This window comes from Seriola aureovittata, chromosome 4 (genome assembly GCF_021018895.1).
Source record: "Seriola aureovittata isolate HTS-2021-v1 ecotype China chromosome 4, ASM2101889v1, whole genome shotgun sequence".
In the NCBI taxonomy this organism is placed as follows: domain Eukaryota; kingdom Metazoa; phylum Chordata; class Actinopteri; order Carangiformes; family Carangidae; genus Seriola; species Seriola aureovittata.
Window position 1 is genome coordinate 27,897,429 of NC_079367.1, and position 26,859 is coordinate 27,924,287.

At 39.6% G+C, this 26,859-nt stretch overlaps 2 protein-coding genes across 3 annotated transcripts in view; one reads left to right on the top strand and one right to left on the bottom strand.

Moving 5' to 3' along the window:
• The window catches only part of myo7aa (myosin VIIAa), an 82,183-nt gene extending 64,881 nt beyond the window's left edge, over window positions 1–17,302 (top strand). The window contains exons 35-53 of the mRNA XM_056374918.1: window positions 4,498–4,725; window positions 5,304–5,471; window positions 5,887–6,004; window positions 6,450–6,576; window positions 6,943–7,112; window positions 7,755–7,945; window positions 9,083–9,207; window positions 9,679–9,836; window positions 10,262–10,415; window positions 10,720–10,875; window positions 11,377–11,482; window positions 11,574–11,687; window positions 12,231–12,318; window positions 13,149–13,255; window positions 13,485–13,670; window positions 14,166–14,282; window positions 14,530–14,613; window positions 14,806–14,925; window positions 16,353–17,302. Of these exons, the coding sequence (XP_056230893.1) occupies window positions 4,498–4,725; window positions 5,304–5,471; window positions 5,887–6,004; window positions 6,450–6,576; window positions 6,943–7,112; window positions 7,755–7,945; window positions 9,083–9,207; window positions 9,679–9,836; window positions 10,262–10,415; window positions 10,720–10,875; window positions 11,377–11,482; window positions 11,574–11,687; window positions 12,231–12,318; window positions 13,149–13,255; window positions 13,485–13,670; window positions 14,166–14,282; window positions 14,530–14,613; window positions 14,806–14,925; window positions 16,353–16,445 (2,610 nt within the window). The 3' untranslated portion in view covers window positions 16,446–17,302. The remainder of the gene's footprint in view (window positions 1–4,497; window positions 4,726–5,303; window positions 5,472–5,886; window positions 6,005–6,449; window positions 6,577–6,942; window positions 7,113–7,754; window positions 7,946–9,082; window positions 9,208–9,678; window positions 9,837–10,261; window positions 10,416–10,719; window positions 10,876–11,376; window positions 11,483–11,573; window positions 11,688–12,230; window positions 12,319–13,148; window positions 13,256–13,484; window positions 13,671–14,165; window positions 14,283–14,529; window positions 14,614–14,805; window positions 14,926–16,352) is intronic.
• Window positions 17,303–20,281: 2,979 nt separating this feature from the next.
• Window positions 20,282–26,859, bottom strand: part of gdpd4a (glycerophosphodiester phosphodiesterase domain containing 4a) — a 42,445-nt gene continuing 35,867 nt past the window's right edge. For both annotated transcript variants that reach the window (XM_056374748.1, XM_056374749.1), the window contains one exon: window positions 20,282–24,730. In XM_056374748.1, the coding sequence (XP_056230723.1) occupies window positions 24,624–24,730 (107 nt within the window). In that variant the 3' untranslated portion in view covers window positions 20,282–24,623. The remainder of the gene's footprint in view (window positions 24,731–26,859) is intronic.

Genomic DNA, 26,859 nt, shown 5'->3' on the forward strand with positions numbered 1-26,859 from the left:
CATTTTTATGCCTTACTATACTGTAACGTTTTGTGCCTGACTATACTATGACGTTTTTTTGTCATTTTTATGCCTTAGTATACTATGACATTTTTTGACATTTTATGCCATACTATACTATGATGTTTTTTGAAATTTTATGCCATACTATACTATGACGTTTTTTGCCATTTTTTTGCATTTTTATGCCTTATTATACTATGATGTTTTTTTGAAATTTTATGCCATACAATACTATGACGTTTTTTGCCATATTTATGCTTTACTATAATATGACTTTTTTTGGCATATTTTTGCCTTAGCATACTGTGACGTTTTGTGCCTGGCTATACTATGAGGTTTTTTTGTCATTTTTATGCCTTATTATACTATGACATTTTTTGAAATTTTATGCCATACTATACTATGACGTTTTTTGCCATTTTTATGCCTTATTATACTATGACGTTTTTTTGAAATTTTATGCCATACAATACTATGACGTTTTTTGCCATTTTTATGCTCTACTATAATATGTATTTTTTTGGCATTTTTATGCCTTACTTTACTGTGACGTTTTGTGCCTGACTATACTATGATGCTTTTTGCCATTTTTATGCCTTATTATACTATGACATTTTTTTAAATTTTATGCCATACTATACTATGACGCTTTTTGCCATTTTTATGCCTTATTATACTATGATGTTTTTTTTAAATTTTATGCCATACTATACTATGACGTTTTTTGCCATTTTTATGCCTTATTATACTATGATGTTTTTTTGAAATTTTATGCCATACAATACTATGACGTTTTTTGCCATATTTATGCCTTACTATAACATGACTTTTTTTGCCATTTTTATGCCTTACTATACTGTAACGTTTTGTGCCTGACTATACTATGACGTTTTTTTGTCATTTTTATGCCTTAGTATACTATGACATTTTTTGACATTTTATGCCATACTATACTATGATGTTTTTTGAAATTTCATGCCATACTATACTATGACGTTTTTTGCCATTTTTATGCCTTATTACACTATGATGTTTTTTTGAAATTTTATGCCATACAATACTATGACGTTTTTTGCCATTTTTTATGGTCTACTATGACATGACTTTTTTTGCCATTTTTTTGCCATTTTTATGCCTTACTATACTGTAACGTTTTGTGCCTTACTATACTATGAGGTTTTTTTGTCATTTTTATGCCTTATTATACTATGACATTTTTGAAATTTTATGCCATACTATACTATGACGTTTTTTGCCATTTTTATGCCTTATTATACTATGATGATTTTTTTAAATTTTATGCCATACAATACTATGACGTTTTTTGCCATATTTATGCTTTACTATAACATGACTTTTTTTGCCATTTTTATGCTTATTATACTATGACCTTTTTTGAAATTTTATACTATACTATGACGTTTTGTGCCTGACTATACTATGACGTTTTTTTGTCATTTTTATGCCTTAGTATACTATGACATTTTTTGACATTTTATGCCATACTATACTATGATGTTTTTTGAAATTTTATGCCATACTATACTATGACGTTTTTTGCCATTTTTATGCCTTATTACACTATGATGTTTTTTTTGAAATTTTATGCCATACAATACTATGACGTTTTTTGCCATTTTTATGGTCTACTATGACATGACTTTTTTTGCCATTTTTTTGCATTAGTATATTGTGACGTTTTGTGCCTGACTATACTATGACGTTTTTTGCCATTTTTTTGCCTTACTATACTGTGACGTTTTGTGCCTGACTATACTATGACGTTTTTTGCCATTTTTATGCCTTATTATACTATGACCTTTTTTGAAATTTTATGCCATACTATACTATGACGTTTTTTGCCATTTTTATGCCTTATTATACTATGATGTTTTTTTGAAATTTTATGCCATACTATACTATGACGTTTTTTGCCATTTTTATGCTCTACTATAATATGTTTTTTTTTTGCCATTTTTATGCCTTACTATACTGTAACGTTTTGTGCCTTACTATACTATGAGGTTTTTTTGTCATTTTTATGCCTTATTATACTATGACATTTTTGAAATTTTATGCCATACTATACTATGACGTTTTTTGCCATTTTTATGCCTTATTATACTATGATGATTTTTTTAAATTTTATGCCAAACAATACTATGACGTTTTTTGCCATATTTATGCTTTACTATAACATGACTTTTTTTGCCATTTTTATGCCTTAGTATACTATGACATTTTTTGACATTTTATGCCATACTATACTATGATGTTTTTTGAAATTTTATGCCATACTATACTATGACGTTTTTTGCCATTTTTATGCCTTATTATACTATGATGTTTTTTTTAAATTTTATGCCATACAATACTATGACGTTTTTTGCCATATTTATGCTTTACTATAATATGACTTTTTTTGGCATATTTTTGCCTTAGCATACTTTGACGTTTTGTGCCTGACTATACTATGAGGTTTTTTTGTCATTTTTATGCCTTATTATACTATGACATTTTTTGAAATTTTATGACATACTATACTATGATGTTTTTTGACATTTTTATGCCTTATTATACTATGACGTTTTTTTGAAATTTTATGCCATACAATACTATGACGTTTTTTGCCATTTTTATGCTCTACTATAATATGTATTTTTTTGGCATTTTTATGCCTTACTATACTGTGACGTTTTGTGCCTGATTATACTCTGACGTTTTTTGCCATTTTTATGCCGTATTATACTATGATGTTTTTTTGAAATTTTATGCTATACAATACTATGACGTTTTTTGATATTTTCATGCTCTACTATAATATGACTTTTTTTGGCATTTTTTCCCCTTACTTTACTGTGACGTTTTGTGCCTGACTATACTATGATGCTTTTTGCCATTTTTATGCCTTATTATACTATGACGTTTTTTGAAATTTTATACTATACTATGACGTTTTTCCATCCATACCTTCAGCTGTAACACAGCCAAAATGATCAGCAAATCAAAAAAAAAGTAAAGAAAATGTCCAAAAAAGGACAGAGGGACCCCTGAGGGTTAATAAATCCCATGAACCACTATTTAAATTACCACTATTATGTTTTTTTCTGTGCTAAATTTAACATTACACGGGAGGGGAGCAACACGACTACAAGTGACAGTGAGAGAGGGCTAGTAGCTCCTCCTCTTCTCTGTCTCAGCGGAGACCGTCACAACTTCATTCACTCTTTTAACAAAACAAAAAAAAAAGCAACAAACGAAGCAGTAAATGGACTTACATATTTAAGACCTAACTAAATGTAATTTGAGACCTAACATGCGGCTAATGTAAAGCTAGCAGAGCTTGGAGAGTTGGTTATCTGGTTGCTAGGCGCACGCAGGCACGTACACAGGTCAGGAGCTGCCGTTGCCATGGCATTGTGAAAATCTGCCCAGAATTTGGCTTCTACATGGCTTCAAACAACTTCAAATTATGAGAAAACCGTTACTTCTTTTCATAAACCGAAAAGACCGTGCCAGACACTGAAGCCAGAAGTTTCTACAGTCTGTATTTTATTCAGATATTCCTTAAAATGAGTGCGTAAGCTCAGTGCGAAGACAGAGTGAGATTCTTTTGAATAAAAAAGACGATTACATTAGGTGTCAATGAGAGTGAGACAGGTATTGCTGCCGGACTCGGCACCCCCGTTTAAATTTTGTGCAGACCCTGCCTGTCAAAGTTACATTTTATGAATCCCAACAACTATGTCTACATTTTCAGAAATAATTATTTGTCTCCTTTTTACGGTTTGGCCGCGAGCTCGAGTTAAAAATAAAAATAAAGGTTATTTTTTACTGCTTCACGCACTCTAGCCAACTGACGCTTTCACTCTAACTTTGAAGAAAAAGTGATTTGCACTCCTCCTTTGAGTGCTCACATTTTGAAAAGTTTACATGTTATGTAAAAACAGTTCCTGTCTTTTTGAGAGAGCAGAAGTTTTCCTCCGTTTTATAGTTTGAATCACATTTCTACGTGCAGGTATGAGAGAGCTGGGTGACTCAGAAAAAAGGTGCAATTTTGTAGAAAAAAGGTGGGTTTCTAAAGAAAATTCCAATGCATTTCTAATGCATTATTTATTCCCAGTTTTTTGGGAATAACTTTGGGAAAAATTGGAATTTTAACACCAAAAGTCATAGCACCCCTTTCGGGATCAAGACGCACGTTTTGATGTATATATTACAGGAGTTTTCTCAAAGCTGCGGGACAAGTTACGCGCCGAAATTTCGCAGAAGAATAATAAACCCGAAACAGAAGGCACTCCTCTTAGCTATTCTAGCTGTAGAGGAGTGCCTCGGAGCTGAGCACCCGTGGCACTAATAATACATAGTATTAGTATTAGTAATAGTTTGCAAATTGGCTGTTCAAATAATGATGTAAATATTTGACACTAGTGAAGGAAACTGAATCATTGTTTGTGGTGGCAGAAGTAGCATTCATATCTTCTCTTTTTGTAGGTCTCCTCTTTGGGCAGTGGGAACGACCATGTTATGGATGCCGTGTCACAGTGTGAGCAGTATGCGAAGGAGCAGGGAGCCCAGGAGAGGAACGCCCCCTGGAGGCTTTTCTTCAGGAAGGAGATCTTCACGCCGTGGCACTGCCCCGCCGACGACCTGGTCGCCACCAACCTCATCTACCAACAAACTGTCAGGGGCGTCAAGTTCGGGGAATACCGCTGCGACAGGGTGAAGGCACTTTCTCTGTTTTGGAATAGTTTGACATTTTGGGAAGTTCGATGTGAATATTGACGCAACTGTCATGTCTGTCACTAAGTATGAAACTGGAGCCAGCAGCTAGTGAGCTTGGCTTAAACACAAAGAGCGGATAGACTTTTAAACTGTTATCAGAATGTAAGAGAGCGAGTCGGCAGAAAGCAGAAGACACATCAGCTCTTTAAATGATGTCATCACTTTGGACTATAATCGTGTTTCATATATTTCATAATGAAAGATGTTAAAAAGACCTTGAACACAAGAGACACAACAGACCACATAGATTTAAAACACACGACATCCATGACTGAAATCCACAGTGTAACACATACTGAGTAACGACAGGTAGGAAAAAACATGCAAAGAAAGGGATAGAAGACAAACAAGACAAAGCAAAGTTCATCCTCGTGTTTTTTCAGATATTTCAGATAAGTCTTAGTGTCTCAGATCTTAAAAAACTCTTCTACCTTGTCGGCATCTTTTGCATCTACATTTTTTTTTTCCACATTTAACAAACCAACTTACCAGCATCTGTCTCTCTGTGTCCTCAGGATGACCTGGCAGAGCTGGCCTCTCAGCAGTATTACGTTGACTACGGTTCAGAGATCCTTCTGGAGCGCCTGCTGAGCCTCATTCCCTCCTACATCCCCGACAGAGAGATCAGCACCTCCAGGACAGTGGAGAAATGGGCTCATTTCATCATGGCTGCCCACAAAAAGGTGCTGGTCACTGGGACAAACTGTGTCAGTTTTAAATCCTTGATGTTCTTGTGTCTCAGATACATACACCGGAGGGGTCTGGCACCAAGTAGTTCCTAGAGCATAAAGTCTATGAAAAAATGATTATTAGACTCCACCAACTGGTGGCATGGTGGCAGCTACATCTAAATAAAGTCCAGTACTAATGCCAATACCATTAATTCAGCTTTCTGGCTAAATTTAAATAACCTGAAAACGACTTGTTGATTGGTTGGTTTACATTCATATTGAAGGGCAATAATTAAGAAAAAACAACTTTCCTACATTTGCATATACATTAACTGCATATAACATCACCTGCCACAGAGACGCCACAGAGTTATTTCTCTTCCTTTTCATGCATAAAGTTAGTAAAACGTGTCTCTGTTGGTCTCAGGGCATCTACACCCAGAAAAGGTTCGACCCTCAGAAGGTGAAAGAGGAAGTGGTGGACTTCGCTCGCCACAAGTGGCCTCTGCTCTTCTCTCGTTTCTACGAAGCCTTCAAGTTCTCAGGTGACCAGCTACGACCTGTTTTACACTATAACACTGAGGATGCACCAAATACCCAATGATCCAAAAGACTTTCAGAGGCGATGCGAGGCACGCGGAAATGAGCTCGAAGATAGAAACCTTATTCTCCTCATTCCAGGGCAGTTTTGTATCTTCAGCTGACCTGCCGTGTACTGATTTATAGATGGTCACTTTGGTAAAAGAAGCTTACAATATAAATTGTAAAACTGAAAGTGTCATTTAATCACAGTCTTCATTGTCCTCGTCAGTATTACAGTAAATTACACGGTCCTTTCCAGGAACCTTCCTAACAAATTACTGTTCCATATTAGCAGTTATTAGGAAAATGTGTGTTCTGTACAATAAAGATTACTGAAAACGTCGTGCTAAAGATCTAAATCCTCTGTCTTGTTCCTGTGACAGTGAATTCTGTGTCTCTGCCTCTCAGGTCCCAGTCTGCCTAAGAATGACCTGATCGTAGCCGTCAATTGGACCGGAGTTTATTTTGTAGATGAGCAGGAGCAGGTCCTCTTAGAGCTTTCCTTCCCAGAAATCACTGCAGTTTCCAGCAGCAGGTGAGGCATGCTGGGACCTGTAGTCACTGAACAGGAGGAGGGGAGGAGGTCTGGGTGACTGGATGGATCAACACAATGTTGGAGTTTGATGCTGAAGATCACTGTTGGTTTCTCATTTCCTACTGACAGTCAACTAAGCAGTTATTTTAACCTAAACCAGGATCTTTTCCTGATCGTGACCAAGTTGTTTTGGTTCCAAACCTTAAATATGGCAGTTTCAGATCAGGAAACTGTTTTATTTTAACAGTGATTCTGAAGTTTTGGGAATCACTCAGACAGAATGTTGTCCTGCTGATGGAGACGTCAAATCTGGAAATGACATTCAGCATGTTGTGTTGTTTAATTTTTGGGGATTTCCTGTTTCAGGGGAGGAAAGCTGCAGGGTCAGAGTTTCACTTTGGCAACCATCAAAGGAGACGAGTACACCTTCACCTCCAATAATGCAGAAGACATCCGTGACCTGGTGGTGACCTTCCTGGAAGGCCTGAGGAAGAGGTCCAAGTTTGTGGTCGCGCTGCAGGACAACCCTAACCCCAGTAAGTCCAGAGGGTCCAGTTTTTATATTGTGATGTTTTTTTATTTATTAATAGAGAAGGAGATTTAAACCTCACTGAAGACACATATTGAACAGTGTCTTCAAATTTTCAAATATTAATTTTAGTACGAAATAAAACAAAGCTGAGGAGCAAATGCTCACATTTAAAAAGCAGGAACTAGCAGACTTTTGGTTAGAAAAAGCAACTTAAACAATTAACCACTCAATTGTCAAAAGTGTTGATTCTTTTTTTTTCTGTCTTCTTTTTCCATCGATTAAGTGACTAATATTTGCAGCACTAATTGAGACATGGAATCATCTGTAAATGTAAAGAGGAAAGATTGTTAAGTTGAGGGCTGTAATATCTGGTTGTTTTGGCCCTAAATATACTCAAAGGAAATGTAGAAATGCTGTAATACAGTGTTTGCATTATAATACATGACCTGCAACATGTGTAACACCAGTTTGAGGACGTTATCTGTTAGAGAGATTTCCATCAAACACCTTTACAATAATATTCTGTACTTGAAATACATTTTCTGAGATTATGTACTAGACAGAAAGAGGCAGTGTCACCACAGAGAATGTTTAAAAGTAGAAGATGATCGTCTCATGCCAGGACAAACTTTGTTTTTTGCCACAGCTGGGGAGGAGTCAACATTCCTGAGCTTCCTGAAGGGAGACCTGATCCTATTGGACCAGGACACCGGTGAGCAGGTCCTCAACTCTGGTTGGGCCCACGGCATCAACGAGCGAACCAATCAGAGAGGAGATTTCCCGGCCGACTGTGTCTATGTCCTGCCCACCGTGGCCCGACCTCAACAAGAAATAGTGGTGAGAGGAAAAAAAAGAGCTTTTATTTAAGACTCAGTGTAAATTCCTCATTGTTACGAAGGAAACTCGTCTTTACAGCACTGAGCTGCAAACACAGACGGACAGCAGCGTCCGACTTACAGCTTTTTTAATTCAAGAAGTATTTTCAGTTTAAGTAATATGTTCCACACTTTAAACAGATTGATTGATTTCTTGAGTGTCCTGCACCTCTGGTGCCGAGCCCATATAGACACTTAACAAAAACCTTGATGCCCACATGCAACAACCTCCTTAGTTTCCTAATATGTGTGACAAGTGGGACGCCAACAACAACTCCTGCCTTACAGCCACTGTGTGGTACAACCCCACAGGAGTTATTCCTGGGGATGAGAGGCACTGAAGTACAAGTCCACCAGTAACATTCTGTAGTTAGCTGTTCCACACCAGGGTGGATTCTGCTGTCTGTCTGGTTTGTTGACATAACCAAAGAACTGCCGTGTTGATACCCGAGGCAGACGGGACCAGGTGGGCCAGACAGGTCAGGTTGGTTACGGACAAAAAATTAGAAAGGAGGGGTTTGAGTCAGGTTCGGTCACGTCGGCCAAACAATAGGAAGTACTGCTCATTAGGATGCTTCGAACTGCTGATGACAGTGAGCAATCTGTGTGCTGTAGATTTGTATTAAAACACCTATAGCCTTTATAAATCTTTTTATGGTCATTTAAGGAGCCTATCCATGTGTAATTAGGATAAACAGTCAGTCTGTTACTGTGGTAACAACTGTGTGACATGGTAACACAACCTCAGTGCTTCAGCTTACATTAACTGCATAGGCCTTGGGTCGCGTTCAGGTACAGCCATGTGTGTACATGTACATGGGGTTGGCAGGTTAACAAGGGGGATGCACTTTGGTTTTGCATCCACCCTCATCCCCCCTCAAATCACCCACTGCTCAAAACATAATGACTGTATTTTGGGGGCAGTTGAAGAAGAGCGAGAGGAATCAGAGTTACAGTTCTTAAAACTTCCCATATTGCTGTAACAGATATGTAATTTACATATTTAATATGACGACACCTGGCTCTTGTGCCTTTGTCTGAAGACAATAAATGTAAGTCAAATAAATGTTATGTAATCAGATATAATCCAACCAATCAGGCGCTGGTAACCATGACACCGGATCAGCGCCAGGAGTCGGTTCGTGTTTCGCAGCTCGTCCTGCCAGAGACCGACGGCAAACTGAAACCCTACACACTGGAGGAGTTCTCCTACGACTACTTCAGGTACACAGAAACACACCCACGAAAAACAAATGAACATAAACAATATACACAGGCATGTTCACATGCTTACAAACACAAGCACAAATCATACATGTAAACCCACGGTTACATCCAGAAAGCACAGTAATGTAGCTATTTCAGTTGTGGAGAAGCTCAGGGACCTTAGTGTTCTTCATTATGACTGTTTATAAAGATGGACGACATGACAGCCCCCCAAAAGGCCTGCCTTTACTAAGTTAAAGATTGTCTGTCCTGAAATTTCCTTAATTTAAACTCAGACAATACAGAAGTTATCACAGGACTCTTCCCTCACGCTTCTCCAACATCACATCTCACATTATAAAGGTATAGTGAAGGACTCTGTACAGGAGGGAAGTATGTGCCGTGTGATTACAGTTGTGTGGTTCATTTTCATTTTTGATCGGCATGCAGTCATGTCGGCATGTCACTGAGGTAACCTGCTTCTTCTAGGCCTCCTCCCAAACACACCCTGAGCAGAGTGATGGTCACTAAGAATCGTGGGAAGGACAAGATGTGGAGCTGCACCAGAGAGCCGCTCAAGCAGCCGCTGCTGAAGAAGGTCGTCAACCACGAGGAGCTGGCTCAGGACGCCTGCATGTCCTTCATAGATATCCTTTAAACCGCTGATGTGAAGCTGCCGACTGACAACTTTTTTTAACTATTATTTTTTTATGGCATTTTTCCCTTTATTTGACAATCAGTGGAGAGAAACAGGAAATGTATATACATATATATATATATATATATATATATATATAATTTATATATATACATATATATGTATATATACATATATACATATATGTACAATTCTATAACTCATCATGTACCGGTGACTTCAAAGTTTTTTTTTGATTTCTGTGTTGAGCGTGGGCATCAAAGTGCTTTTTATTATTTTATATATTTAATAAAAAGCAACAGAATTCAGGAAGGAAGTGTCTCTACCCTCTGTGTCACATCCAGATATTCATGTACATTCTGTACTTTGAATTCCGGCTAGTCAGGCTGTTTTATTCCTTGACGTCTGTCCCACCTATGATGAAGTACATGGGCGACTACCCGTCCAAACGGACGCGCTCAGTCAACGAGCTGACAGACCAGATCTTTGAAGGAGCGCTGAAGGCCGAACCCCTGAAAGACGAGATCTACTGTCAGATCATCAAACAGCTCACTGACAATCACGTCAAGTGTGTAAACTGACACTATAGTGATTCCTCAATAATCTCAATCATATCTTGGTGCAAATTCAAGGTTCACAGTCACACACTGATTCTTCGGAAAGAAATTATCCACAAAATTTTCCAGCATTAACAGTGAACTTTGCAAAAAATACACACAAATACTAAATGCTAAACACTATACAAATGACCAGTCTGTTGCGTTCAGTGTACATTAATCATTCAGTATTGGTGCAGTAATACAGCATGGAGCACTCACAGCAGATACTGCGTTTCTATGGAGGAGCTTACCCTGAGCTTTGTGCTGCTGCAGGTACAGTGAGGAGAAAGGCTGGGAGCTGCTTTGGTTGTGTACTGGTCTGTTTCCACCCAGTAACATGCTGCTGCCGCACATCCAGCGCTTCCTCCAGTCCAAGAAACACCACCCGCTCTCTGGAGACTGCATGCAGAGGCTGCACAAAGCACTACGGTGAAACTTAACACTTCATTTGTTTCGACTGATTACTGTTGAGTGAAAGGTGCCTGAACTATCTAGTTATTTGATACAGGGATATAACTACATATGCCAGACATTTGATTATTTACCAATTAATTAATGGTTACCTCTGGCCAGCTGGCTTATGCATCTGGTTTTAAAAAGAGCTAAGACAAAAGAGACACATTTTAAAGTGATAGTTTGGGACATGGGATTGTGTGAGGTAGTTATCACCATGTTAAGATGGCATGACATAAACATATCAAAAGATGTAAGATAGAGAAAAGCAGAAAATCTATTTGAGAGGCATTTTGGCTTCAAAACAATAAACTATTATCAAAATAGTTGTAGATAATTTTTCTGACAGTTGACTCAATCAGTTAATAGACTCAGGAGAAATATGCTGTTGTGAATTAAAAACTTCTGTTTCTATGACACACAATTTCACTGACCTTTAATTTTTCTGCCTAATTGTCGTTGTTGTCACGGTAACAGCAACGGATCCAGGAAGTATCCCCCTCATTTGGTGGAAGTGGAGGCCATCCAACATAAGACAACCCAGATCTTCCACAAAGTCTACTTTCCTGATGATACAGATGAGGTACGACACACACATGTAATTCACACTTGACCAGAAAGTGTTGTTTGAAAACTGAGATTGTTTTAATTGATTGTTCGTCTCAAACCTGCAGGCGTTTGAGGTGGAGTCCAGCACCAAAGCAAAGGATTTCTGCCAGAACATTTCCACCAGGCTGCTGCTCAAATCTCCTGAAGGCTTCAGCCTCTTCGTCAAGATCTCAGACAAGGTCAGGCGAATGATCAAAACCTGTCACTGCTCTCAAAGCCGGTTATCCATGGATAAGGATATGTGAATGATAGGAGGAGAGATGTTAGGTGGGATATTACCTGTCTCACTGAGGTGTTGGTCATGCTATTATCATGTCAGTCCTCTCACCAGACTTTGTTTTATTCCTCTAAAATAAAATTTGAATTCTAATTATAATATTGTTATGTATTACTTCTCCCATCCTTACCTGTTTTTCAGGTGTTTTTGTGTCTTCATTTTATGCTGTCACTCATGTCCTTAGACCTTGTTTTATCTTTAGGCCAAACGTTTATTTTCATATCCTTCATGTGTTAGCGATCTTCAGTTTCACCAGAAAGATTTATTGTAATTTGTGTGTGATCAAAAAAATATATAACAACTTGCATGACATTTAAGTGAAGACAGAAATAATGTAAAACACATTTTTACAGCATCTAAAAAGTGAATTCTGTTTGATACATTGTAATTACTTTATTGATTAACTTGCGCCAAGCTGATATGTCTGACTGTGTGTATTGTGCAGGTGATCAGTGTGCCAGAGGGAGATTTCTTCTTTGACTTTGTCAGACATTTGACGGACTGGATCAAAAAATCTCGACCAGCTAAAGACGGTTCGTACCAACATCTGTTTTACCTCTGTGGCACTAAAGATATTGTTATATCGATGTCACTGTCAGTTTTGTTTTTACCACATAAAAATCAAATCTGGTCTGTTGTAGCGTGAACACCATATTTTAGGATTTACTCTTGTTGAAATGGGGCACCAGTCCTCTAGGAGGACAACAATGAATTACTTCATTGCCAGATTTATCAATCTCATATCTGAAGCCATGACTTCTGGATTCAATGGATCTCCAGTCTCTATGTCAAAAGAACACAACAGGACAACAACTGGGTGTAAAGGAGTTTATTAACTAAACTACTATCTACACAGTAAATGCAAGGTGTAATAATCATAAAGATGAAAATAATAATGACATTAGCAGTGTGATGAGTTGGCAATGGTGGGAGAGAATATGTCATGGCTATACAATATGGCTATACAGCTAATGATACTACATCTACGAATTAGGTTTGATGATTAAATATTGCTATATTTCGACATCAACCCAGTCATGAGCAGAGTGTTAAGACCGGCCTACTGTGAGTTGCGCTGTAGCTGGAGACCCTCGGCTGGAACCCAGGTGGCTGTGGTTGCCGTGGTAACCCTGGAGACGCGGGAGGCCGTGTCCCGTTATCATGATGACGGATTCTGCCGATGTCTCAGCGGTTCAGCTCTGGTGGAGTTTGCCAGGAGACGTTCTGTCCTGTCCTGACACAAACTGCAGACTGTGAAACATCATGATTTTGATGTTAGAACAAACCTGCACTTGGATAAAACTCATATTACACCAGTTTTTAGGTTGAATCTCACTTGTGTTTCTTCTCTCCCGCCTTGCAGGTATCATTCCCTCTCTGACCTATCAAGTGTTCTTCATGAAGAAGTTGTGGACCAACACAGTTCCAGGGAAGGACTCATTCGCCGACTCCATCTTCCACTATTACCAGGTTGAGAGAGACAGGAGAAAATACTTGAGTTATACAGTTTCAGGCAGAAATGCTCCTTTACACTTCACTTCATCTTTGTCTCAGCTGACACAGAGTCACTTCCAAAGTTTTTTTAATCATGTGCTACTTATCTTTTGGCAATTTGCTTCAAACTGTTCTAAAATGATTATGAGTCACATTTCCACTCATACTTTACCGTTGTATAAATAACAACTCTTCTTTTACTCAGGAGTTGCCTAAATACTTGCGTGGCTACCATAAGTGTTCACGGGAAGAGGTTTTCCAGCTTGCAGCGCTCATCTACCGCGTCAAGTTTGAGGATGACAAATCACACTTTCCTACAATTCCCAAGATGCTGCGGGAGCTGGTTCCCCAGGATCTCATTCGTCAGATGTCACCGGATGACTGGAAAAGGGTAAACCTACAAAACTCTATTGACAAAACAGTCTGACATTGATATTGAATATTAACTTTTACCTTGTTGTATCCAAGGGTCAAAATATGTGCAATTTATATTTTATAATGTAAAACCACGGTAAATATTGTTTTGGTCAGCTTTATAAAAAGTAAAGTAATTGTTACTGTCAGACTTGTTTTAAAGAAGAAATTATAGTCAGGTGCAGCGGCGCAACTAGATAAAGAGAACCCAATCTACTCTAATCTAACTAACATTCAAAATATTCAATATGCTTGATGTAGAATAAATATGTATAAATAAGTTTAATTTTTATTCGACTTTTTTAATGCCAGTTGCTGAATTTGTATCCACTCTAAATCAAAATCTTGCATTAAGTAATGACGACTGAACGGAGCTTAATAATTAATACGTGTGTGTGTGTGTGTGTGTGTGTGTGTGTGTGTGTCTGTGTGTGTGTGTGTGTGTGTGTGTGTGTGTGTGTGTTGACTACAGTCTGTGGTTGCATACTTCAACAAGCAGGCCGGTAAATCGAGGGAAGAGGCCAAACTGATGTTCCTAAAGATCATCTACAAATGGCCGACATTTGGCTCTGCCTTCTTCGAGGTCAAGGTAAAAACACCGGAGCCTGCCACTTCCTGTCTGCAGTCCTCACTCCCTTGTCTTGACATCAGTTTTATCAAACGTAACAAGAGGAAACAGCTGAAATGAACGTCCTGACTTCTCAGCTGTCATCTGTCTGTCACAGAAAGATTCGATATAAAACATTACTGCTTCACATGTAAAAGTGATAAGATATGAAAGGCGATCAAGGCGATCAGTGGCTACAACAATATAAATATCTATCCTTTGTTCTTAGCAAACCACAGAGCCCAACTACCCAGAGATCCTGCTGATCGCCATCAACAAGCACGGAGTCAGTCTCATCGACCCAAAGCCCAAGGTTTGTGCTTGAATAAGAGTTCAACCGATGCCAGATTTCTAAGGCTGATTTCACGAAACCGTGCTGATTAACATGTACATGGTAAACACAGAAAGATCCCTACAAAATGTGTTTAATCTCCCATTACATACACTCAGCCCAGGCTGACTGGAGGGGGGGCGAGGTTTGACCTTTCTCTGTGTATTTGTGCAGGACATCCTGACCACACACCCCTTCACCAAGATCTCCAACTGGAGCAGTGGGAACACCTACTTCCACATCACCATCGGCAACCTGGTCAGAGGAAGCAAACTGCTGTGTGAGACCTCGCTGGTGGGTGACAACAACACACACACACGCACGCACACACACACACACACACACACACACACACACACACACACACACACACACACACACACACACACACACACACACACACACACACACACACACACACACACACACAGCACTAATTCCATCAGTTTTCTTGGTTAAAGTTAAGTCCAGGAAGTGTAGTTTCATTCATGGTGGTTTAACACTGATAAAGAAAAACAGCGAAGTGGAATGAAGTAATGGAAGTGGAGCAGTGTCTATGTTAGAGAAGAGAAACTTGGAGCAGAGTGGTGTGTGGGAGCCGTGACTGTTGGAAAGGTAAATCATACCATATTTATTAAGACAGCATGGAGGAAGTGTTGAGTTTGCATTGCAAGCACACATTGTCATTGGACAGCTGGTCTCAGATCTATTTATCTATCTATCTATCTATCTATCTATCTATCTATCTATCTATCTATCTATCTATCTATCTATCTATCTATCTATCTATCTATCTATCTATCTAGTACAGTACTTCACTATAGTTTTGAGGGACTTTACTAACTGTCAGAGGTTTTGCATTAGACTTTCTTGCTGCTGAAATTATCAGTTCAAGTCGGTAAGACTCTCTGAACATGGGATTTCCCGATCCTACAAGCAGCACGTGCTCCTTCTGCACTGAGGGTGTGGCTTCCCCCCTCTGTGGTCACAGATCCTCCAAGGCCTTGAGTCAGTAAGACGTGGTTCTCTCAGGGACTTTGGTTAGAATGTCCACAGTGTAATCTGTGCTTCTGCCTGCACGAGTGTGATGCCACAGAACCTGAAGTCTTACTCTGCTCTAATCTGTCAAAGTGACGGACGGCGTCCAGATTTTTCCTCATTGTTAAAAAAATTCAGTCAATTACGGGAAATATTGGGTTAAGGCGACCCCTGCTTACTGCTACTTTACACTTGACTACTTCACTACACACAGGATATTGTAGTTTCTACTGCTCTACTTTGCACATTTATTTGACAGATATAGTTACTAGTTACTTTACAGATTCAGATTTTACAGTTATTAAAGCTATTAAATACAATGTATTGGTAAAGATTAAACCAGTAATTTCCAACTTCTTTTGCTTGTCACTCCTTACAAAAAAAGCCATGTCAATGAAGTTGTTAATGGACAAAATAGGTAAAATATTCCAGTATTTCACAAAAAACAAACAAGTGAATACAATTTTGAGAAGTGGGACTTTTTTTTTTCTTCTTCTCTGCCCAATTAATTATATCAAGATCCCCAAAATTCGACCCATAGGTTGGGAAACACTGGTCTAAACTACTTCACAGTATAAAGCAGCTGATAATCTAATGTATATCTAATATATCACTGATGGGGGGCCATTGCTCTGCTGAACCACTATCTTTACTTTTGATGTGTGTTCCCATCACACCTGCAGGGCTACAAGATGGACGACCTGTTGACCTCTTACATCAGTCAGATGCTGACCACCATGAACAAGCAGCGCTCCGGGCGGGGCCACAGCAAGTGAACCTCTTATTGGCAGGAGGCTACCGAGCTCATCCGACTCTTGCGCCCTATTGGCCAGCACTGCAGCTGGGGGCGGACCTTTGCCCACCAGCTGTGGAGGATGAGCCGCAGTCCTTCTGCTAGCTCAGAAGGGTCAAAGCTCACGGGGGAGAGTTCGGCAGCCAGCAGCGACGACCCCGGCGAAGGCCCCAGCAACTGTTACCACCACAACTACAACTACGATGAGGATGAGCCGTCCAGTGAGGATGACTATCTCTGACACTCCAAACCCTCCGTCCTACAGGTCCAGCTTCCCGCTGTGGTTCAGGACTCTACAGTCAGACCTCGTGTACAGAAACACAGTGTGGAGTCAGAGCTACTGTCACGTGAACACAAGTTCTCTGATGCAGATCAAACTGGGGACACTGTGCTCCAGTAGTTAAACCTCAGTCTGTAGTAAATGTTGCAGCGACCCCAAGTGGCAGCAGGTGTTCACTGCCTCACTGTTTGAAAACTTTAAGGACCGTGCAGTCTGAGAATAGTCTGATGTGTGTTCCAGTCACTCTTTACTGAGGGAGCGCCCAGGCTCTGTTAGCTTTCTCTGGACAGAGGGAGGCTACATTTCCTTTTGCACCAGTGATTTTACTGTCGGAGGTTTTGGTCTGTAGGTCCAATGTATCAATCACCTGAGTTACTGTAGATGACATACGATTCTCTGGTCACTCTCTGACTGTGATTTATACAACAGGACTGTTTCTGGTCACTGTAGTTAGTGGCATGACTCTATGCAAGACAATGTGGTTCAGTTCACCTAATATCACCATGTTACAGTAACTGCTATAGTTGGACATTGTTCTGCAGTTTGAGCATGTTAACAAGGAATCTTGTTAACATGAAGTAAGTGACAAAATGTGATACGAATGTCAACTAATACATGAACTTAATGAACAACTGTAGACCTTATTGTCCCAACTGGGCTTCCATCTTTACCAGTATGATAGTGAAAAGGTAAATTATATTGAACACTGCAAACTGTTTAACATCCAAGAGTCCAAATGTACATTAACATATGAACATGTCACACACACACACACACACACACACACACACACACACACACACACACACACACTCTAACTTTAACATTGAGCTCAAAGCTTAGACTGAAAGAGTCTGAACTCTTCAGACATATCTTAGATGTAGGTTTACGTTCTTTCTCAGAAACAGTATCTTCTCTCAGTAATCCATGTCAGACTCAGATGAGCTTCTGTTCTCTGTTTGTACCTGCTGTAGTTTGAAGTGTTGATCTTTGCATCACTTTGATTCATAATCTCCAGAACTGCTTCCTGTTCGGCTTTAGAAAAACTCTCAACTGTGTTTTTTCTGGCCTTAGATCCAGACTGTGTGACTGAAGTGGCGTCAAAGGACCTGAGCTCATTTATTTAATCCTCTACTGTTGTCATGTGTGACACAGACAAACACCTGTATTTACTATTTATGGCCTTTTCTGTGTGGAACGGTTTAATTCTGGGTTTTTGTTTGTTTTAATACTGTATTCCATTATGTTTATGTTTACACCTCTCTGGTGTAATGATTATTACCAGCTGTTTAATTTTACATTTCATGCTATAATTGTTTTTCTATTTCTGTTGAGACTACATTACCCAGCATCCTGTGAGGTGCAGCTGCTGATCCTGTGGGGTTTTTGTAGCATTCCTGTAGTTATACAAAGGTAGTAAGTGGACCTTGAGTGAAGACTTCTTTTGTCAAAATACTATCACACTTAATAGTCCAGTAGTTTTTTTTTTTTTTTTACTGTTGTTAAAATGTCATTGTGTGAACACCTGCTGATGAAAACTGCACTTCACTCTGAGGTCTAGTTACACTGTTGTGTTAAAAGGGAAATTTCCACATAAAACTTCTTTCTGCACAGTTGCTTAAAATTGTCCCGTTTACTAAGAAACTTACATTTGTTAGTGTTAGCGAACCAGAGTCCAAATAAAAATGACTTAAAGTATCAAGTGCACAAAAACAAGTGAAGTGACATACTGAGCGAGCACATACCTCCACACCGGGACAAGTGAGTTGTTTTTCCCCAGAACACAGACGATCTGCTGTAAAACCACATAAACATTTTGAATATTTAAATACACTCACCCTGCGCTCTCCCTGCACCAGTGGCTTTACCTCCACTAAAGCTGCATGAAAAACACACAACCAGTTTATTTTTCATCGTGGCACAGATCTGATTTTTACAGCTTTAACGTGTGAAAGAAAGTGTCTGTCTTTGGCTTTAAGTCCATGAGCATGTGAAGTCTTATCTTTACCTTTGAAATGATAAAGAGGATATTTTACAGTTACATATAATCCAACAACCAAAAGCAAAATGTTTGGTTAGTACTGGCTTGTAGGTTTGGTAGTTTTGATTTTAACTCTTCAAATACAAATAATTGCATTAAAGCTCTGGGAAAAAAAGACTTACAACTTCAAGAGAAATGCCATGTTCCTGTGTGTTGATTCGGTCACATCAAAAATCAAATCTGTGACACAAACATTTAGAAAGTCTCTTATTTAGTTTGTTTCCTTCTTTGATTTGGTGAAACTCAGTTCTGTCAGATGTGTAGAACTCTTCATCCAGTAATCTGCGTTGGAGGTTTTGTATCATGAACAAACAGACGTGCCAATCGCTCCATTTGATAACCTTGTTGTGAGATTGTTGTTTCTCTCTGGACTGATACAAACCTGTTTGTGCCTGTTGTGTTGCGTCTTAGATGGTTCATGAGGGTTTGTTTTGTCCGACTAATTCAATCATCTTGACTTCTCGGAGTGTGTCACGGTGTGTGTTGTGTGTGTGCGCTGTTACTTTTTTATAAAACATTAAATACATTTGTTTTGTCCGGACTGACATAATGAATGAATAACACACACAGTTTGGACACTTATCTAACGGTTTCTGTGTCATAGTGTCTGATGACTGGTTTCATGTTTGTTCACTGGTATATTTATATACTAACGTTATGTTAGATAACTTTTGGACGTAAGTTAAAGATAAAACTAGAGTTCCCGCCTTGTGGTTGTTTGTCTCCACCAACCAATCAAGTTACAGGAAATATGGTCACAGTCTCAGCTCCTGTTCCTCAGTTACAGTGTTGAATAATGGCCAGAAAAGTGTTTTTGCATTAACATTATCATGACCTACTATATGACCTTTGACCTTTTGGATATAAAATGTCATCACTTCATCATTTTAGACGTTTGTCTGAAAGTTTGTCATAATTAGTCTATGAATTACTGAGTTATGTCCAAAAATGCATTAAGTGAGGTCACAGTGACGTTGACCTTTGACTAAAGTCAAATCAAAATATAAAGAAAATATTAATTAATTTCCTCACAGCTGATCACAGTCACAAGAATGGGACTGAAACTTAACACCTCCAGCCAAGGCATAAAAATACTTCACTTTCTCTCCAACTCACAAACCTGAGAATAAAATCTATGCAGTGAAGTTCTTCAGTAACTTCCTCTGTAAGAGAACAGCAGAGGTTTCTAATGTTGGTTCAGGGTAGATTTTTTGGGTAAGTCCCTGTAACTGGCTTTTCCCGCTGACCATGAATGTGATACAGCATATGATCAGTCGCTGCTCTTAAAGACAGAAGCTCAGTGTGTCCAACTTTCACCAAGACTTGATGAGGAGAATTGAAAAGCTTTTTTCTTTTTCTTTTTAAGTTCCATCACTATATAATTAGAATCAGTCTCCACCTCAGGGTCAAACGCAGCAACACATTTAACATCAAACACCACAGACCATAAGTTTTCAGATTCTCTGTTCACTTCAGGCATAAACAACTTAAAGAGACACATTTTCTAATGTTTTAATACCAGATGCTTTTACAATCAAAAGTTACAGTAAAAAAACAAACAGAAACAAACATGAATGAAAGAAGGAACGCCTCTATAAAATAAAAACAGCTGTTCAGGACAGCACAAGATGGAAGAAGCTACAGAGATCTAACCGTCTGACAGAATGGCATCTGGACTATTATAACCTCATTACTCTGTATGTTAGGTTGTATTTCCTGCACTTCATTATTCGGAGACACTGTTGAGTTTACATGAGCCTGTGTGTCCTCTGCATTATTCCAGATGTTGACAGTTGATGCTCTAACACAGCGGATGTGATGTTCAGAGATGTTTCATGTCCACAGTTTGTCCTTTACAGTCGGCATCTCTTCAAATAACTCCGGTGTAATTAGGATCACAACACAAGTCACATTCAAGGACAAGTGTGACAATAGCCATGACTCAGAAAACCAGCTGGTCACATGGTAACAGGTGTTGAACAGGAACACCATCCTTCCAGTTTCAAGCCATGAACTGAAAACACAGCTGGATGTAGAGAACTCCGTCTAGTGAAGTCAAATTCATTATTTCATTGAATTATTTCGTTACATGAGCACAAACATAAAAAGCTAACTTGTATCTATAGCACATTCCTGCAGGCAGGTACTGTGTGATGTACTGATGATGACTGGGTCAGAAAAGGAAGACGATCATCAGACAAAGCCTTGCACTTTAGTTCTGCCAAGAAACAAGAAATTCTTCTCAAGCATCAAGTCATTTTGTTCACCAGTCTGTAGTGAAGGTGTCTGAGATTAAACCATGAGAAGATGGAGTTTCAGCCTGTGACCTGACAACGTCGACATTGACTGTATCGATTTAGCGTTTGCTTTCATTAACTTCACAGAGAGAACACATGCAGAGCAGCATGCAGGGGTCGTCTGTGTGTGAAGACAGTGCAATAAATACAACCAGAATGTAACTGAATGTTTGTCTTAAATATAAACTGTAGGTTTAAACACTAAAACAGAGCCAGAGGATAAGCCTCTGCTTTCAGGATGCCAGAGAAGATTTCCTGCTTGTTTGAGATGAACAAACCAAGTAAATGTGAGCGATAAAATCTCTGCTGCTCATCTGTGACTGAAGCCACATCTCCCATGTTACCTTGGTAAGATTCACGTACAACTTAGCCAGATACTGGACAAAGCAGAAGTGGATCATGAAGTGTATAAATAGAGGGGAAACAGGAGCACTTCTCCTCCACGCTGTGCCTTAAAAACAAAGGCTCAAAGCGAACGTCCCCCTTCACACTCACAGACTCTGAGGCGCGTTCCCGGTGAGTCCATGAGGGTTCAGGACGTCCCACTATAAAACCATCAAGTGCATGAGGACTCTATCAGACATTTTGAGCCACTTTTCGTAAATCTGCATTTCTGCAGACTTTGACTAAGGGAATTACCCATAGTTCATAGCGTTGTGATGTTAAACACAGGTTTGTCATGGTTACCAGGGGACATCCAGAAACATAAAAAACTGTAAACAACTGTCATGAAACAAAAATTAGAAGATAGAAGAAGAACAGTTAATAAACAAGCATGAAAGGAACGATGCAAACGTAAACGTTCGCACGTGGCCTCAGTGTAATTTGGCTGTAAACACTCACTGGTGATTCAGAGCCAGAGCTGTGTGTAGTAATTTGTCCTCCAATTGCATGATGATGAAGGTGCATATATTTCAATCTGTTTTCATCAACTGTTATGCTACATGAGTTTGTTTACAGGCAGCAAAGGCCGAAGTCCCGAACCCAAAATTGTACCCGACATGTTTTGGCATCATCAAGGTAACGTGAAAGTTCTGTCCCATTCCTCTTTAAAACATTTTGAGCCCTTGCAGCCTCTCGCACTCAGCCATTTACCTGGTGACGTCTAGTAAGTCTTGGGGGGGGGGGGAGCTGCCGTTTACCTAACTCAGTTTTATTATGGATGTGAGGATATATAAATCATGACACCACCTGAATCACCAGTGGAAATCTCTTTCAAGAGAGTTCACAAGATTTTCATTTCAAGAGAGCAGTTACCAGATTTGCTCACTTCAAATGAATGCTCTTACAGTGGGACACATCATATTCAATAGAATAAATATGGCTGTGCAGCTAGTGATTGATAACTGTAGCTAAAACGCTTGTCTACCCAACAGATCAGCTACTATATTCTCAACAGGAACACAAATACAGTTCACCTAAATGCTACCACTTATTCATATTACAATACAGTACAGTACATTAAGTTACTTAGTCATGTGATTCTGTCTTGTAATGATTTAGCTGTTACCTTTTCATTCTCGTATCAGCACTGCTCAACTGACTTCAGGACCAGGAAATACAATGACCACAATGCCACACGCAGGTTTGGTGTTGCCTTCAGGTTTTTTCTGTAAATAGTCCTTCAGACGTGTTTCAGCACCACCTCAGTCAGAGAGACCACAGCTGAGTCCAACGTGAGTATAGTGAGTGTTGTCTGTGTACAGGACACAGACGAAAACAGAGCAAACTCAAGTCTAAACCAACAACAAACATCCAACCAAATCCTGAACCTAAAGGCCAATTTTTAGCCAAGTGTCAAACTGACTCAGATTGGAAGATTAAATGCTAAATGAAAGACTACAGGTGGATTGGGACTGTGGGCTAAATGTGTAAACTGTGAATTCCCTGTAGATCATGTGCATCCAAGGAGATCTGTCAGACACTACTGTCACATTTTCTAAATAAATTCTTGTATATTTACTGTGGTGCATGAACAAAGTGATTCTGCTTCTAAACAATGAAAACAAAGCCAGCCTCTTTTAATGGCACTTACTGCAGCATGTCCTGCTCCATCTCCAACACTGTGCAGAAAACTGGCAAAAACGCTCAGAACACCAAGGCCCCAAACCTCCTGGACTTCACACCTGAGAGGTTGAGACACGACACTCTGGATTTCACAACTAAACTTCGATAGTCATACTTCCAGAAAGTACTGCGTGCATATATGTGAGGAAAAAAGCAGATGCTGTATTTACTGCCCCGTAAAGAGTTCAGGTTTCTCAAAAGCATCTTTGTCTAATCTTTATTTAGAGCAGCTCAAACGACATTTGGCACAAATCTGCAGCCAAAGTGAGAAGACCCAGCCAGAACATTTCTCATATGCTTTTGAGAAACATGGCCCCACTTGATAATACATTCACTTTAGTAACAAACATAAATATTTTAACTAACAATACCCTCTCAAGCCTCGGGTTTACATTCATCCTGTCAGTCGAACAGCGTTCAGTTCACACACCACATCCAACAACTCGAGACATTAAGATTTAAGACATGGTTTAAGGTTTGGTCTGATGCACCTGATATCGACACAGCTGAAAATGAAGGAGTAGAATTCATACAGAGGACACTCAGTCCATTTCATCATGTCCAGATGTCTCCTGCTCTGAAGACACAGTTTCCATCAGCATCAGAGCTTCACCCTGAGTCCTCCACTCTTCCTCCGTCAAACATCGTTTTTATCAACTAGAAACACGAGACGGAGAGAGTGAAAGCGACTCATGTGTTACTACAGCTCTATATATATATATATATTTGTTCATTGTTTTCTTCCTTCTTCTGTGAGGTGTAGATTCTTTGACATCTTGCGTTGTTGAACTGAGTTGGTGGTGGTGAATGACCAGACATGAACATGTTGTCAAGGGCCAGTGTTTCACTGTCCTCACTGCCCAGACAGTTTAATGGCATCTATGAGATTATAGAGTAGAAAGTGACACTGCTGCCTGTGAACCGGGTTCATGTCCAGAGTCTCTCCTCTCTGTCACTGATGGCAGATCAGTGATGAGGTCTGGTTCATCAGTTCAGTTCAGTCCAGCCCACAGACTGAGAGAATAACAGAGGAGGTGGAGAAAGATGAGATCGTTGATGTCTCTCACTTTACATGTTTCTGTTCTTGGTCACTTTGTCGTTTCTCTTTTATTTAAAGGCTGTGGTAATTCATTTTCTCAATCGTCTTCTTACTGTGTGCGATGAACTTCTACATAAACACTTTTCTGACAAAGACAACAGTTTCGATTATTTGACACAAAAGAGATTTTACTAATTTAGCAACATGTGAATTAAAAGCAAACCACATGTAATTTTCCTTGTTAACTCTTGAGTTAAGAACCAAGAATGTTTTTAATCCGACTTGATGGTTTCTTATTTAGTCATGAATGTTTAATTTTATCAAGAGATGCTCAAGATTTCTCTCTCTCTCTCTCCCTCTCTCTCTGTCTCTCTCTCTCTCTTTGTCTCTCTCTCTCTCTCTCATCCTTTGTCTCCCTCTATGTCTCTCTCCCCAAGTCACTCCTCTGTGATGGTGGGCAGGTGAGGAGTGCCGGGTGAATTGGGCGTGCTCCGTAAATCAGGCCGGACGTTGACGCTGGAGATGGACCACACGTCACTCAGCTCTGCAAAGAGAGGAAAAGGTCAGAGGAGCACTGTGGGTAATACAGAGGACATACTGAAGGGGACCGGGCTCAAGGTAACGACGAACGAGAAACACACACTGAACAAAAATATAAACAACACTTTTTTAAGTTTTTGCTCCAGTTTTTCATGAGTTGAAATTGTTTCTACACACTGGATTTTTATTTAAGCTTCTTCACAAATGTGTTTCAATCCGTGTTAGTCAGCATTTCTCCTTTGCCAAGATCATCCATCCACCTGACAGGTGCGACAGATCAAGATGCTGATTACACATGATTATGTCACAGCTGTGCCTGGAGCTGGTCACAATAAAAGGCAACTTTAAAATGTAAAGTTTTATTTTGAAACCAGAATCACCTCCTGGTGGTTGTCTGCCTCGTCCCCTCAGACTAGTTTCAGATTACATCCCTGTTTATCCTGAGTCGTATCAAAAATGAGTCCTAACCGCAGCGGCCACAGGTTCAAGTCCGACCTGTGGCCCTTGCTGCATGTCATCCCTCTCTCTCTCCGACTTTCCTGTCTCTCTCTCACTGTGAAAAGAATATGTCAAAATAAGGCAAAAATTGCCCCCCCCCCCAAAAAAAAATAGCTGTATGAAGTCTTGAGTTATGGCTAAAAAGTGTTTTCTGAGGTCACTATGACCTTGACCTTTGAACCCCAAAATCTAATCAGGTCATCCTTGACTCGATATATTAAAAAATCCAATATCAGTCAGGCTGTGATAAGAAGACATTTATTAGACACTGAACTGTGGATTTAATATGACTTGGATCTGCATTTTTTGGGGGGGTCGTGGATCAGAAAACAAGTCAGTATCTGGTGAGACCATTTGACATGACAGAGGTGATCAGGTGGTTGATTGTGACCCACTCCTAATCATCACGGCATCTCTGTGCATTCAAACTGCCATCAGTAAAATTCACCAGTGTTACCAGTGTTCATTGTCTGCCCATACCATATCCCCACCACCATGTGGCACTCTGTTCACAACGCTGATATCAGTAAACCACTCGTGCACAGGACACCCTACACTCTGCCTGCCATCTGCCTGGTTCTATGAAAACTGGGATTCATCTGCGGTGAGCATTTATCCACTCAGGTCGGTTAAGACGACAAACTACACTCAGGTCAAGACCCTGAGGATGACAGGCATGAACACGAGCTTCCCTGAGACAGTTTCTGACAGATTATGCAAATCAACTGTTCAGCTGTAAGATCACCTTCACCTGTAAGATTTCCCAGGTGAAGAAGCTGGGTGTGGAGGTGCTAGGCTGGCGTGAAAATTATTAATTTCACAGGCAACAGTTCTGGTGGACATTCAGCTTGTCAACTGCACACTCCATCAGAAAACATGAAACATCTGTGGCACTGTGTTCTCTGATAAAACTACACATTTTACAGCGGCCTTTTACTGTGACCAGCCCCAGGCACACCTGTGCAATAATCAGCAGCGTAATCAGCATCTTGATATGTCAGGTGGATGGACTATCTTGGAGAAATGCTCACTAACATGGATTTAAACACATTTTTAAACAAAATTCAAGAGAAATAAGCCTTTTGTGTTTGTCGTGAAATTACAGTAAACACAAGTGTTGCATTTATATTTTTCTCCAGTATAAATGAGGGTTGGGATGTAAGACAGGCAAATATGAGATAAAACAGTGAGTTTGGTTCATGATGCAAGGACACGTACAGGCTTCATATACTGTCTCTCTTTTGGAGGTCATTTGGGTTTGTGACATGTCTTGCAGCTCTCAATGTGAACTTAAGCTTGTACAGCAGTCAGATAAGGTGTTACTATGGCAATAACACCTAAGAGAAAGCCCTATTTTCTGATTGTAGCTACAATGTTAAGGTGAAGGACGATCCACACCATCAGCATTTAAGGTGTTTCTGTAATGTTTGAAATGTCCGTCACTCGTCCACCTCCAGACGCAACATTTTATTCATCCACACTCACTTTGCCTAACGAAGCTTAAACAATTAAATCACACAGATCTCTTTCTCATCTTATCATTTATCTTATTGTGAACATGTCAGCTGTATTTATATTGACTGATCATAGTGACAGTGTCACAGAAGTTGTTGTGGGTTTCATAGAGGGTTCCAA